The sequence below is a fragment of the Engystomops pustulosus genome, chromosome 8 (assembly GCF_040894005.1).
Source record: "Engystomops pustulosus chromosome 8, aEngPut4.maternal, whole genome shotgun sequence".
In the NCBI taxonomy this organism is placed as follows: Eukaryota; Metazoa; Chordata; class Amphibia; order Anura; family Leptodactylidae; genus Engystomops; species Engystomops pustulosus.
Window position 1 is genome coordinate 9,447,063 of NC_092418.1, and position 14,680 is coordinate 9,461,742.

The window sequence follows — 14,680 nt, forward strand, 5'->3', positions numbered from 1 at the left end:
GATGGTCATGGCATTGATGGTTATGGCATTGGTGGTCATGGCATTGGTGGACATGGCACTGATGGTCATGGCATTGGTGGACATGGCACTGATGGTCATGGCATTGGTGGACATGGCACTGATGGTCATGGCATTGGTGGACATGGCACTGATGGTCATGGCATTGGTGGACATGGCACTGATGGTCATGGCATTGGTGGACATGGCACTGATGGTCAAGGCATTGGTGGACATGGCACTGATGGTCAAGGCATTGGTGGACATGGCACTGATGGTCATGGCACTGATGGTCATGGCACTGATGGTCATGGCACTGATGGTCAAGGCATTGGTGGTCAAGGCATTGGTGGTCATGGCACTGATGGTCAAGGCATTGGTGGTCAAGGCATTGGTGGACATGGCACTGATGGTCATGGCATTGGTGGACATGGCACTGATGGTCATGGCATTGGTGGACATGGCACTGATGGTCAAGGCATTGGTGGACATGGCAATGGTGGACATGGCACTGATGGTCATGGCATTGGTGGACATGGCACTGATGGTCAAGGCATTGGTGGACATGGCACTGATGGTCAAGGCATTGGTGGACATGGCACTGATGGTCATGGCACTGATGGTCATGGCACTGATGGTCAAGGCATTGGTGGTCATGGCACTGATGGTCATGGCATTGGTGGTCATGGCATTGATCTGGTTTTTGATGCCTGATAAATGGCTGAGGAATTACAGCTGTGTGTAGATAACATAAGTTGGTCTACTAGACCTCAGTAAATGGGCCCTATTGTGTTTTAGAGAGCAGTGGCAATGTTATCACCAACAATAAAAAATATTGGCATGCACCGGATTTGGAGCTATTTATCGGAATAAAAATATGAAGTTGTGCTAATTTTATTATCCTTATATACGTCAGTTTTTGCTTAAAAAAGAAAAAAACTTCAGGAAACCTTTTTCTTCCCTGCTGCCCGTAATTTGTAGTTTTTATAAATACCAGTTTTTATTCAAGTCGCTTTGCACGGTGCAAGGAAACAAGCCATGTGTTTTGTCATTGTGCCATTTAGAACAGAGGATAAAAAATGTGATATTTTAGTTTGGAGTTTGCAGACTTGTTTATCTGTATTTTTCGTGCAGGCGCTGTTCTTTTCCTTCAATTTCATAGAATGTGAAAATCACAATTCATAAACTGTGGTGTCATAAGACCAGAACAACTGAGGGGGCTGACCCGCTATCTCCAGCGCTCCTGTACTGTTCTGCTCACCCGCTATCTCCAGCGCTCCTGTACTGTTCTGCTTACCTGCTATTTTCAGCGCTCCTGTACTGTTCTGCTCACCCGCTATCTCCAGCGCTCCTGTACTGTTCTGCTCACCCGCTATCTCCAGCGCTCCGGTACTCTTCCTCATGGGCTGCACAAGGCTGGGATGTTCTACCTGAAAGATGAATTCTGCTCCCTGATCTGAGTCCACAGAGGGAGTGAAGATGAGACATGACTGATAGGAGTATGTGTTATTAGACTGTCTTCCTAATCCTCCGCTGGAGATCCTGTACATCCCATCTTCCACAACGTATTGTGTCTCTCCAGATAACTTTTTCTTCCTCAGCCATGCCCCATTCACTGCATCTGGGAAGTAGTTGGAGACTGTACACACCAGGGCGGCCTCATTGTTATCATACAGAGGCGGCACCTGTATCTTCATGTCAGGACGGTACGGATAATCTGCAGGATAGAGATAAATGCTGTGTGATTCACAATTACATACATAACATAACAAGGCACAGAAACCAACAAAATAACCAGAAAGTGTTCACAAATGAGACTACTTATCGCGGATGGCACACTGCTGCACCCACTCAATGTAAGGTTTGTACAGGGCCGTGTATACAGATTTGGTGTGATTTAAAGATCTAAGAGTTGTGTTGTCTGCTGTAGAGCGTTGTAAGGGTTGTGCAATGTAGAGCGTTGTAAGGGTTGTGCAATGTAGAGCGTTGTAAGGGTTCTGCAATGTAGAGCGTTGTAAGGGTTCTGCAATGTAGAGCGTTGTAAGGGTTGTGCAATGTAGAGCGTTATAAGGGTTGTGCAATGTAGAGCGTTGTAAGGGTTCTGCAATGTAGAGCGTTGTAAGGGTTCTGCAATGTAGAGCGTTGTAAGGGTTCTGCAATGTAGAGCGTTGTAAGGGTTGTGCAATGTAGAGCGTTGTTAGGGTTGTGCAATGTAGAGCGTTGTAATGGTTGTGCAATGTAGTGCGTTATAAGGGTTGTGCAATGTAGAGCGTTGTTAGGGTTGTGCAGTGTAGAGCGTTGTAAGGGTTCTGCAATGTAGAGCGTTGTAAGGGTTCTGCAATGTAGATCGTTGTTAGGGTTGTGCAATGTAGAGCGTTGTAAGGGTTGTGCAGTGTAGAGCGTTGTAAGGGTTGTGCAATGTAGATCGTTGTAAGGGTTGTACAATGTAGAGCGTTGTAAGGGTTGTGCAATGTAGAGCGTTGTAAGGGTTGTGCAATGTAGAGCGTTGTAAGGGTTGTGCAATGTAGAGCGTTGTAAGGGTTCTGCAATGTAGATCGTTGTAAGGGTTGTGCAATGTAGAGCGTTGTAAGGGTTGTGCAATGTAGAGCGTTGTAAGGGTTGTGCAATGTAGAGCGTTGTAAGGGTTCTGCAATGTAGAGCGTTGTAAGGGTTCTGCAATGTAGAGCGTTGTAAGGGTTCTGCAATGTAGAGCGTTGTAAGGGTTGTGCAATGTAGAGCGTTGTAAGGGTTGTGCAGTGTAGAGCGTTGTAAGGGTTGTGCAATGTAGAGCGTTGTAAGGGTTGTGCAATGTAGAGCGTTGTAAGGGTTCTGCAATGTAGAGCATTGTAAGGGTTGTGCAATGTAGAGCATTGTAAGGGTTGTGCAATGTAGAGCGTTGTAAGGGTTGTGCAATGTAGAGCGTTGTAAGGGTTCTGCAATGTAGAGCATTGTAAGGGTTGTGCAGTGTAGAGCGTTGTAAGGGTTGTGCAATGTAGAGCGTTGTAAGGGTTGTGCAGTGTAGAGCGTTGTAAGGGTTGTGCAATGTAGAGCGTTGTAAGGGTTGTGCAATGTAGAGCGTTGTAAGGGTTCTGCAATGTAGAGCATTGTAAGGGTTGTGCAATGTAGAGCATTGTAAGGGTTGTGCAATGTAGAGCGTTGTAAGGGTTGTGCAATGTAGAGCATTGTAAGGGTTGTGCAATGTAGAGCATTGTAAGGGTTGTGCAATGTAGAGCGTTGTAAGGGTTGTGCAATGTAGAGCGTTGTAAGGGTTGTGCAATGTAGAGCGTTGTAAGGGTTGTGCAATGTAGAGCGTTGTAAGGGATGTGCAATGTAGAGCGTTGTTAGGGTTGTGCAGTGTAGAGCGTTGTAAGGGTTGTGCAATGTAGATCGTTGTAAGGGTTCTGCAATGTAGAGCGTTGTAAGGGTTGTGCAATGTAGAGCGTTGTAAGGGTTGTGCAATGTAGATCGTTGTAAGGGTTGTGCAATGTAGATCGTTGTAAGGGTTCTGCAATGTAGAGCGTTGTAAGGGTTGTGCAATGTAGTGCGTTGTTAGGGTTGTGCAATGTAGAGCGTTGGAAGGGTTGTGCAATGTAGAGCGTTGTAAGGGTTGTGCAATGTAGAGCGTTGTAAGGGTTCTTCAATGTAGGGCATTGTAGAGCGTTGTGCAATGTAGATCGTTGTAAGGGTTGTGTAATGTAGAGCGTTGTAAGGGTTGTGTAATGTAGAGCGTTGTAAGGGTTGTGTAATGTAGAGCGTTGTAAGGGTTGTGTAATGTAGAGCGTTGTAAGGGTTGTGCAATGTAGAGCGTTGTAAGGGTTCTGCAATGTAGAGCGTTGTAAGGGTTGTGCAGTGTAGAGCGTTGTAAGGGTTGTGCAATGTAGAGCGTTGTAAGGGTTGTGTAATGTAGAGCGTTGTAAGGGTTGTGTAATGTAGAGCGTTGTAGGGGTTGTGCAATGTAGAGCGTTGTAAGGGTTGTGCAATGTAGAGCGTTGTAAGGGTTGTGCAGTGTAGAGCGTTGTAAGGGTTGTGCAATGTAGAGCGTTGTAAGGGTTGTGCAGTGTAGAGCGTTGTAGAGCGTTGTGCAATGTAGATCGTTGTAAGGGTTGTGCAATGTAGAGCGTTGTAAGGGTTGTGCAGTGTAGAGCGTTGTAAGGGTTGTGCAATGTAGAGCGTTGTAAGGGTTCTTCAATGTAGGGCATTGTAGAGCGTTGTGCAATGTAGATCGTTGTAAGGGTTCTGCAATGCAGATCGTTGTAAGGGTTGTGCAATGTAGATCGTTGTTAGGGTTGTGCAGTGTAGAGCATTGTAAGGGTTGTGCAATGTAGAGAATTGCTTCTGTTACACTCAGGACACTTCTCCCTCACCTTTATCTCTTATAGACGCCTCTCTGCTCCCAGCATCATCCATGGACTCGTGCCTCCATGTCACACGCACTGTGAAGTTGGGCTTCTTCAAATCCTTCTCAGGAACCCTACAATCACTGGTAACAGAATGTGTTTTATCTATATTATTAGTATATTTCTCTGATGATGGAAATGTCTGTGTTACGTCTTCTGATAGTCCAAGCCATTCAATGTGGAGATCTTTAGGATAGAAATTCTCTAGAAGCAGAGAATATTTCATCTCCTCTTTGCCCGCAGTTACTTTTATGGGTTTTCGGCTCTTTATTTTACCTAGAAAATAACAAGTCAGAAAGGACTGAAGTTAATCTGAACGTCAAAGGTCAACTTCTGCCTTAAATTTTAGTTGAAAATCTAGTAAAATATGAAAAAATGTACACACATCATTGAATCCTGTCTAAAATTTAGACAATAGAGAATATAAATCTAAATCGGCGTCAGGTTCAGCAAAGCTTGATGTGTCTGTGTGTTATAACTACCGATATATTTCTGGTAATTCTCCTTTCACACTAGGGTTTTTTTCGCATCCGTAATTTGCAATTTTCACAGAGGATCTGTGGTCCGTGGAAACATTTTTTAAACCTGTTCGTTGTTTTTTACTGATGCGGTTCTACTGGTGGTCCGGCACCCGTATTCAGTAAGATGCCCAAGCCTCTTAGTGAATGTGGGTATAAACTCCACTGGACTACTGGTCCAGTTCAGACAAGTAGTCCAGATCAAAACTGGCGGAGAAAGCATAATGAATCTCTTCCTTTGTGGGCAGTTTTATCAGTAGCATATGGGCCTTGGAAAAACTAGGATGTGCTAGCGATGCTAAAAAAAAACCCCCTATGCAATGCAAATGTTGATATCCACCCCCCTGCCTCAACAAAATCATGGCACTGATGGACATGGCACTGATGGTCAGGGCATTGATGGTCATGGCATTGATGGTTATGGCATTGGTGGTCATGGCATTGGTGGACATGGCACTGATGGTCATGGCATTGGTGGACATGGCACTGATGGTCATGGCATTGGTGGACATGGCACTGATGGTCATGGCATTGGTGGACATGGCACTGATGGTCATGGCATTGGTGGACATGGCACTGATGGTCATGGCATTGGTGGACATGGCACTGATGGTCAAGGCATTGGTGGACATGGCAATGGTGGACATGGCACTGATGGTCATGGCATTGGTGGACATGGCACTGATGGTCATGGCATTGGTGGACATGGCACTGATGGTCATGGCACTGATGGTCATGGCACTGATGGTCAAGGCATTGGTGGTCAAGGCATTGGTGGTCATGGCACTGATGGTCAAGGCATTGGTGGACATGGCAATGGTGGACATGGCACTGATGGTCATGGCATTGGTGGACATGGCACTGATGGTCAAGGCATTGGTGGACATGGCACTGATGGTCAAGGCTTTGGTGGACATGGCACTGATGGTCATGGCACTGATGGTCATGGCACTGATGGTCAAGGCATTGGTGGTCAAGGCATTGGTGGTCATGGCACTGATGGTCATGGCATTGGTGGACATGGCAATGGTGGACATGGCACTGATGGTCATGGCATTGGTGGACATGGCACTGATGGTCAAGGCATTGGTGGACATGGCACTGATGGTCATGGCACTGATGGTCATGGCACTGATGGTCAAGGCATTGGTGGTCAAGGCATTGGTGGTCATGGCACTGATGGTCAAGGCATTGGTGGACATGGCAATGGTGGACATGGCACTGATGGTCATGGCATTGGTGGACATGGCACTGATGGTCAAGACATTGGTGGACATGGCACTGATGGTCAAGGCATTGGTGGACATGGCACTGATGGTCATGGCACTGATGGTCATGGCACTGATGGTCAAGGCATTGGTGGTCAAGGCATTGGTGGTCATGGCACTGATGGTCAAGGCATTGGTGGACATGGCAATGGTGGACATGGCACTGATGGTCATGGCATTGGTGGACATGGCACTGATGGTCAAGGCATTGGTGGACATGGCACTGATGGTCAAGGCATTGGTGGACATGGCACTGATGGTCATGGCACTGATGGTCATGGCACTGATGGTCAAGGCATTGGTGGTCAAGGCATTGGTGGTCATGGCATTGGTGGTCATGGCACTGATGGTCATGGCATTGGTGGTCATGGCATTGATCTGGTTTTTGATGCCTGATAAATGGCTGAGGAATTACAGCTGTGTGTAGATAACATAAGTTGGTCTACTAGACCTCAGTAAATGGGCCCTATTGTGTTTTAGAGAGCAGTGGCAATGTTATCACCAACAATAAAAAATAATGGCATGCACCGGATTTGGAGCTATTTATCGGAATAAAAATATGAAGTTGTGCTAATTTTATTATCCTTATATACGTCAGTTTTTGCTTAAAAAAGAAAAAAACTTCAGGAAACCTTTTTCTTCCCTGCTGCCCGTAATTTGTAGTTTTTATAAATACCAGTTTTTATTCAAGTCGCTTTGCACGGTGCAAGGAAACAAGCCATGTGTTTTGTCATTGTGCCATTTAGAACAGAGGATAAAAAATGTGATATTTTAGTTTGGAGTTTGCAGACTTGTTTATCTGTATTTTCCTTGTAGGCGCTGTTCTTTTCCTTCAATTTCATAGAATGTGAAAATCACAATTCATATACTGTGGTGTCATAAGACCAGAACAACTGAGGGGGCTGATGGTCTGTAATCTGAGTTGTCTCCAGCCATGGACCGTGAACCTGTATCTGCTGTGTAAAACAGAAGAGACCTAATGCCAATTGTATCAAGTCCAATGTTGAGAAGGTTTGCTATACAGCGCCCCGTGTACTCACCCTGCACATGTAAGGGTCCAGAGCTCCTCTCTAACGCTCCGTCCAGGCTCGGATGCTCCACTCTGCAGATGATCTCTGTTCCCTGATCCTTTAGTGTTGGGGTGAAGCGCAGTCGGGCTGTACAGGAGTATGTGGAGTCCGGGTGTCCCTGGGACGTGGTGTCTAATATCTCATACTTATCCCTGTTATGTATAAGAGCAGATGCCGGTGCTCCCTTCTCCTTCTTGTACCAGTGCACAGTCACAGCATCCGGGAAATACCCGGAGATGTTATACTGGAGAAGGAGTGATTCTCCCATCAGGACGTGAGGTACCGGAACCTCCTGGATCACAGGACGCCAAGGAAAACCTTTAGAAATAGAGAGAAAGTCATCAGGGATTTCTCTTTACCATTTTAAGAGCCTATAAGTAACATATCCTACAACATGTCTATTAGGACTGCGGACTTGTGGAGTCGGTGACCATTTTGAATCATGATAAACTGGACCGACTCCTCACATATATATTTCCTTAACATGTCTGTTCATGATCTAAGCATTTATACCAGGGTCAAACTACCTTTATGGGTCCAAGGGCCATACTGCCATACTGTTCAACTTTAAGGGGCAGCACCAGCACCCAGCACCCTAGATGCACCAACAGAGTACAGCACAAAATGCCACCCCATAAATGATATACTCCACAGTACAGCAATAAATACCACGCCAGCCACCAAATACTGCATTCAGAGCTGACAATAATAGTGGAGACTCCAGAATAGATAATAATACTGGAGGCACCCAGAGACAACAACTAATACTAGAGACTCCAGAGCAGACAAATCCTCTCCTTTCCTGGCTCCTCTTCTCCTCCCTGCACCACACTGCCTCTCTGCTGTGTCTGTGGCGGCATCAGGACTCGGAGCAGTACAGTACAGGTGACAAGTACTTACCACTCCTGGGACCTCTCCTGCTCCTGAGGCCTCTCTGCTCTGTCTGTGTATGTGGCGGCATCAGGACTCGGAGCAGTACAGTACAGCTGACAAGTACTTACCACTCCTGGGACCTCTCCTGCTCCTGAGGCCTCTCTGCTCTGTCTGTGTATGCGGCGGGATCAGGACTCGGAGCAGTACAGTACAGGTGACAAGTACTTACCACTCCTGGGACCTCTCCTGCTCCTGAGGCCTCTCTGCTGTGTCTGTGTATGCGGCGGGATCAGGACTCGGAGCAGTACAGCACAGCTGACAAGTACTTACCACTCCTGGGACCTCTCCTGCTCCTGAGGTCGCTCTGCTCCGTCTGTGTATGCGGCGGCATCAGGACTCGGAGCAGTACAGTACAGCTGACAAGTACTTCCCACTCCTGGGACCTCTCCTGCTCCTGAGGCCTCTCTGCTCTGTCTGTGTATGCGGCGGCATCAGGACTCGGAGCAGTACAGTACAGGTGACAAGTACTTACCACTCCTGGGACCTCTCCTGCTCCTGAGGCCTCTCTGCTCTGTCTGTGTATGCGGCGGCATCAGGACTCGGAGCAGTACAGTACAGCTGACAAGTACTTCCCACTCCTGGGACCTCTCCTGCTCCTGAGGCCTCTCTGCTCTGTCTGTGTATGCGGCGTCATCAGGACCCGGAGCAGTACAGTACAGGTGACAAGTACTTCCCACTCCTGGGACCCCTCCTGCTCCTGAGGCCTCTCTGCTCTGTCTGTGTATGCAGCGTCATCAGGACCCGGAGCAGTACAGTACAGCTGACAAGTACTTACCACTCTTGGGACCTCTCCTGCTCCTGAGACACTCTACTCTGGTTTCTGACACTGGTTCATATACAAAGTCAGGAAACTGAGGCCGGAGAGGAGCTGCGAGCAGTGAGGACTTCTCAGCTGCACTCACAGCTACCCGGCCTCATGCACCAATGGTCGCTTCCATCAGTTATTGAAGCATTGGACGCTTACTGTCAGCAGGGTGAGGGCGCAGCTCGAGGCTTAAAAGGTCACATGTGGCCCATCGGCTGCAGGTTGTGCATCCTCTTCTAGGCTTTAATTTGAGATGAATATGAAGCTCCTCTGCTACAGATAAGAGGAACAGCCACTCTCATGTTACAAATACTAAAGTGACCAGTACAGGGCTGTGGAGTCAGAGTTATGGAGTTGGTGACCATTTTGGTGGAGCTGGACCTGAAGTTAGGGAGTAGCAGAGTCAGAATTTTTGGCTTACCGACCCTGATGTCTATATCAGTATACTAGGTGTGTTGAGAGCCTAAACTGTGCTCTAGTTATCCTGGCAAAATTCATTTGATGCTGACATGTTTGAAGCTAATAATTTGATATGCAGACATAGGTGGAGAATTATCATTGGTTTAGCTGCCGTAAAAAAGTTGCATAGAGGTTTTTGTTTGTGAATTTTCATTGCTAAAAAGTCGCACGGTACTATTTCTGATACTTCTCTATACTGGGGTAGACATAAAGCTACTGCTAGTGCAACAACACCAGTCACTGCAGTCCCTGCATAGTCACTGCAGTCCCTGCATAGTCACTGCAGTCCCTGCTGGTGTATGTGCTGTGACTTTTGGAAGATTTTTGAAGGGGCCCACTTGAATAATTCTGAGGGCCGGCGGAGATCCAGAGACAGACATAGAACTGTCGCATGGAGCCGCCTAATGATAAATAACCCCATAGTCCTCATTGTAGTGTAAAAAGGCTAAAGCTTGAATTACAGAATGGAATATTTGACTTACTTTGTTGGAAAGTGGAGTTTAGGTTTCTGCAACGTTAGATTATATTTTTGAGCTGGGAAGCAATGTTTTTGAAAGGGATTTAATTTATACGGTTTGTATTAGATACAGATAAGTCTGCATTCACACACATGTGTACTCGCAGTACCGTAGCACGGCGGGCACACGTCAGCACACGGGAGGGGAGGAGGGAGTGTGCGCTGCTTGTTTAAACATGTCCAATCTTCCCTCCGGGTACGGAATGGTGCCACATGTGTGTTACAGCTCTGTCCGGTTCCGTGCACCCATTGCCGGCCTATGGGGGATGTATATACGTCCTCTGTGAATGTAGCCTAACTCTAAGGCTACATTCACACTGCCGTATGGGGGACGTATACGGACGTATACGGCCGATATATGTCCCCCACACGTGAGTCACCGTACCGCTCCGTACCCCGGAAAAAGATAGGACAAGTCCTATCTTTGTCCGTAGTACGGCGCCGTGCGCCATAACTTCCTATGGAGAGGGGCGGGGGTGAGCTGCGCTCACCTCCTCCTCCTCTCCCCGTGCACTGCCGTTGCCCGCCATACCGTACTGTAGCGGGCAACGGCAGTGTGAACGTAGCCTAAGGAGAAGTTTATGAAAAGTAGGAATTTGGGAATGCATGGCTCGGAGTAAGCTGCCCACAATGAAGTTACTTCTGGCGTCATCTACATAACATTCTGCAGAAAACGAGATATTAATTTGATCTCCAAACTTTAGAAGTTGTTTCAATGGTCCAGCAGAGGTAATAAAATCCTCCGCATTTTGCCTCCGATGTCTGCAACAAAAACTGCAACAGATTCATCACCGGTGTGATAAATCTGCTGCAGCAAAAGACCAGTGCTCTCCCATTTCCACTGTCAGAGCCGGGGACACATTAATGAATTCCACCCCAATCTTTTTAGATAAAACAGCAAGTTTAAACATTATAGTGTGAATGAGAAATATGATGCACCCTATGTCAGGTTACTGCTAGTTTAGTGTTGTAGCCCATTAAGAGCAGTACAAGTAATGTAACTATACAATGGGTAAAGCTTGTATCTTACTGTTATCCTGGTCTCTCCAGGACAGGACTCTTACTCTTTCCTTCATAGTTTTGTGCCTCCACCTTACGCTTAGCTTAAAGTCTGGATCTATAAGGAGACGCCCGGGGATGGTGCAGCGGCTGCAGATATTATAGGTGCGATCAGTATTTTCTTGTAGATCTTCTTGTGATGTCAGCGGATTCTGTCCCGTTGTCCATTTGATAGTAATATGTTTAGGATAGAAGTTCTGCAGAGTCAGCGCACACATCACATCTCCGGATTCAGTCAGAACCGCTTTCACAGGATCCACCACTCGCGGCTTAGCTGGAAGATAATATATAATATATCGGTTATATAATATATGAGAAAAGCTGTGGTCCTACTAAATGGGGCGAGCTGCTGTCCCCTCCACAATCACCTCTGTGTAAGGAAACATAGAAAGGGGCGCAGTGCTAAATAAGAGGGAGACTCCCTCAGATCATAAAGTGCTACCACATCCAAGCCCTATATTAGCAGTCAGGGCCGGGGTGAGGGGGAGGAAGAGTAGGTGATCGCTTAAGGTTTCTTACTGCTACAAAACTTCAGGGGCACCATCCCAGAAAAAATCTCTGAAAAGTCATCTTTAAGACAAATGTAGCACTGATTAGTGGATGGTGTAACTCCACTACCTCTGCTTGCATCCGTCAGGCAGTGCTGTGCCAGCTGAGTGATACAGAGGACGCAGACAGTGCAGTCACTCAGAGGAGAGACGAGTTTGTATTTTATTTTTCTCTTTACTGCCCATATTATTGTTCATTTACTTAGGGGGAGGGGTCCTACCTTTCTCAGGGTGCACCGAAGTACAAATATGTGTTAGGCTAAGTATACATAATGCGGGGGGTGCTGGGCAACATGTATACTGGGGGGAGTGTGTGCTGGGCTACATATATACTGGGGGGGAGTGTGTGCTGGGCTACATATATACTGGGGGAGTGTGTGCTGGGCTACATATATACTGGGGGGGAGTGTATGCTGGGCTACATATATACTGGGGGGGGAGTGTGTGCTGGGCTACATATATGCTGGGAGAGTGTATGCTGGGCTACATATATACTGGGGGGGAGTGTGTGCTGGGCTACATATATACTGGGGGAGTGTGTGCTGGGCTACATATATGCTGGGAGAGTGTATGCTGGGCTACATATATACTGGGGGAGTGTGTGCTGGGCTACATATATGCTGGGAGAGTGTATGCTGGGCTACATATATACTGGGGGGAGTGTGTGCTGGGCTACATATATACTGGGGGGGAGTGTGTGCTGGGCTACATATATACTGGGAGAGTGTATGCTGGGCTACATATATACTGGGGGAGTGTGTGCTGGGCTACATATATGCTGGGAGAGTGTATGCTGGGCTACATATATACTGGGGGGGAGTGTGTGCTGGGCTACATATATACTGGGGGGAGTGTGTGCTGGGCTACATATATGCTGGGAGAGTGTATGCTGGGCTACATATATGCTGGGAGAGTGTATGCTGGGCTACATATATGCTGGGAGAGTGTGTGCTGGGCTACATATATACTGGGGGGAGTGTGTGCTGGGGGGAGTCAATCATAGATCTCATTGCAACCTGTGATTCTATAAACCCATCCAACCTTAGATGAAAGCGGGGCTAGGACTCTGTGTCATATATATAGATGTGAATAGTTTTACCATGAACTGATTTGGGCTGGAAGGTCTTGCTGGTGGTGTCCCCTCTGCAGGTCACTGTGCAGGTAATACGACATCCGTAATGTTGGATCACAGTCGGTATAAATGTCATTATACTGGTGACATTATACAGTCCTTCTACATCAGACTCCTCCGTCTCCTGTGTAAGGTGATAACCACACGTCTTCAGAGCTTCTTTCTCCTTGATGGGTTGTGATGCTGCGCCGGGTAATTCCTGGACACCGCCATCACCTTCCGTCACCGCCCACATGACCGTTACATCCTCAGGACAGTAAGACACAGGACACTGAAGAGTCACCTTCTGCTTGTGTGTCCACTCATTGCATCCTCGGATGTCCCCAACAATGAGAGGCCTGTGATCTGGTGGAACGAGAGAGAAATGGCAGAATATGAAGTTATACTCCATGTAGCATGAAATGGATATATACTCATATACAGTAATGATGACACGCCGCTAGTTCTCTTTATGTACATGTATAATTTTTCTACTTGTAATAATCTAAATAAGAAAAACTCTCAATAAGGAAAAAAGATTCTCAATATCCATTAACCCCTTAAGGACGGAGGGTTTTTCGCCTCATTTCTCGCTCTCCAACTTCAAAAATCCATAACTTTTTCATTTTTACGTGTACAGACCTGTGTGAGGGCTTATTTTGTGCGTAACAAATTTTACTTTCCCGTAATGTTATTTATTTTAACATGCCGTGTACTGCGAAGCTGCAAAAAAAATTCCAAATGTGGAAAAATTGAAAAAAAACCGCATGTGCGTCACGTTCTTGTGGGCTCAGTTTTTACGACTTTCACTCTTCGCTCCAAATAACACGCCTACTTTATTTTTTGGTTCGGTGCGATCGCGGTGATACCAAATTTATACAGGTTTTATTGTGTTTTAATACATTTTCATAAATTAAACGAATGTGTACAAAAAAGAAAAAAAAAATTTTGCCATCTTCTGACGCTAATAACTTTTTCATACTTTGGCGCACGGAGATGTGTGAGGGGTCATTTTTTGAGAAATGAGGCGACGTTTTCATTGCTACTGTTTTGAGGTCTGTGCGACATTTTGATCATTTTTTATTTCATTTTTTATGTTATGTAAAAAGGTGTAAAAGTCGCATTTCGGACATTTGGGCGCCATTTCCCGCCTCGGAGGTCACCGCCGGCCGTAACCGTTTTTATATTTTGATAGATCGGGCATTTTGGGACGCGGCGATACCTAATATGTCTGTGATTTTTACTGTTTGTTATGTTTTATATCTGTTCTAGGGAAAGGGGGGTGATTTGAACTTTTAATATTTTATTACTTTTTTTTATTTTTTTAAACTTTTTTTTTTCTTTTTTTTTTCACTATCTTTTAGACCATCTAGGGTACATTAACCCTAGATGGTCAGATCGCTGCTACCATATACTGCAATACTTCTGTATTGCAATATATGGCATTTTTGCAGCACATTCATTACAATGAGCCACTGGCTCATTGTAACGAATATGCAGCTGCCAGATAGCCTCGTGTCAAAAGAAGACACGAGGCTACCATGGCAACTGATCGCCGCCCCCCGATGACGTTCGGGGGCGTGGCGATCGGAAAAAAGATGGGGGCGCCCATGCGCCGCCGTCTTTTAAACGCCGCCGGCGACTTTGCCGGCGGCGTTTAGGGGGTTAATAGCCGCGATCGGTGCAAGCACCGACCGCGGTTATTAGCGGTGGGGGTTTTGTGCAAAATGCAAAAACCCCCACCTCTGTATGAAGAGGACTCAGCCCGTGAGCCCTCTTCATACATCCCTTATACCTCTGCGCCGTAGAGCTACGGCGCAGAGCGTTAAGGGGTTAAAAGCCTTTCTCACGTTACATTGTACATTGTGAAGGCAAAGAAGTAACAGCTGAGCCCCACAGCGAGTGACACAATCACTGACGTCATTCTCCTCTGAATTCTCCTGTTACCTTCACATCCCTGCAGTCACATCCCCCTTCATTATGATTTTTATATTATAT

The 14,680-nt window shown here is 46.5% G+C and overlaps 1 protein-coding gene across 1 annotated transcript in view; it reads right to left on the reverse strand.

Moving 5' to 3' along the window:
- Positions 1–14,680, reverse strand: part of LOC140075741 (uncharacterized) — a 73,107-nt gene that overhangs the window by 10,886 nt on the left and 47,541 nt on the right. Inside the window, exons 12-16 of the mRNA XM_072122011.1 lie at positions 12,671–13,048; positions 10,995–11,297; positions 7,221–7,568; positions 4,362–4,670; positions 1,295–1,714 (exon numbers count right to left, since the gene is read on the reverse strand). Of these exons, the coding sequence (XP_071978112.1) occupies positions 1,295–1,714; positions 4,362–4,670; positions 7,221–7,568; positions 10,995–11,297; positions 12,671–13,048 (1,758 nt within the window). The remainder of the gene's footprint in view (positions 1–1,294; positions 1,715–4,361; positions 4,671–7,220; positions 7,569–10,994; positions 11,298–12,670; positions 13,049–14,680) is intronic.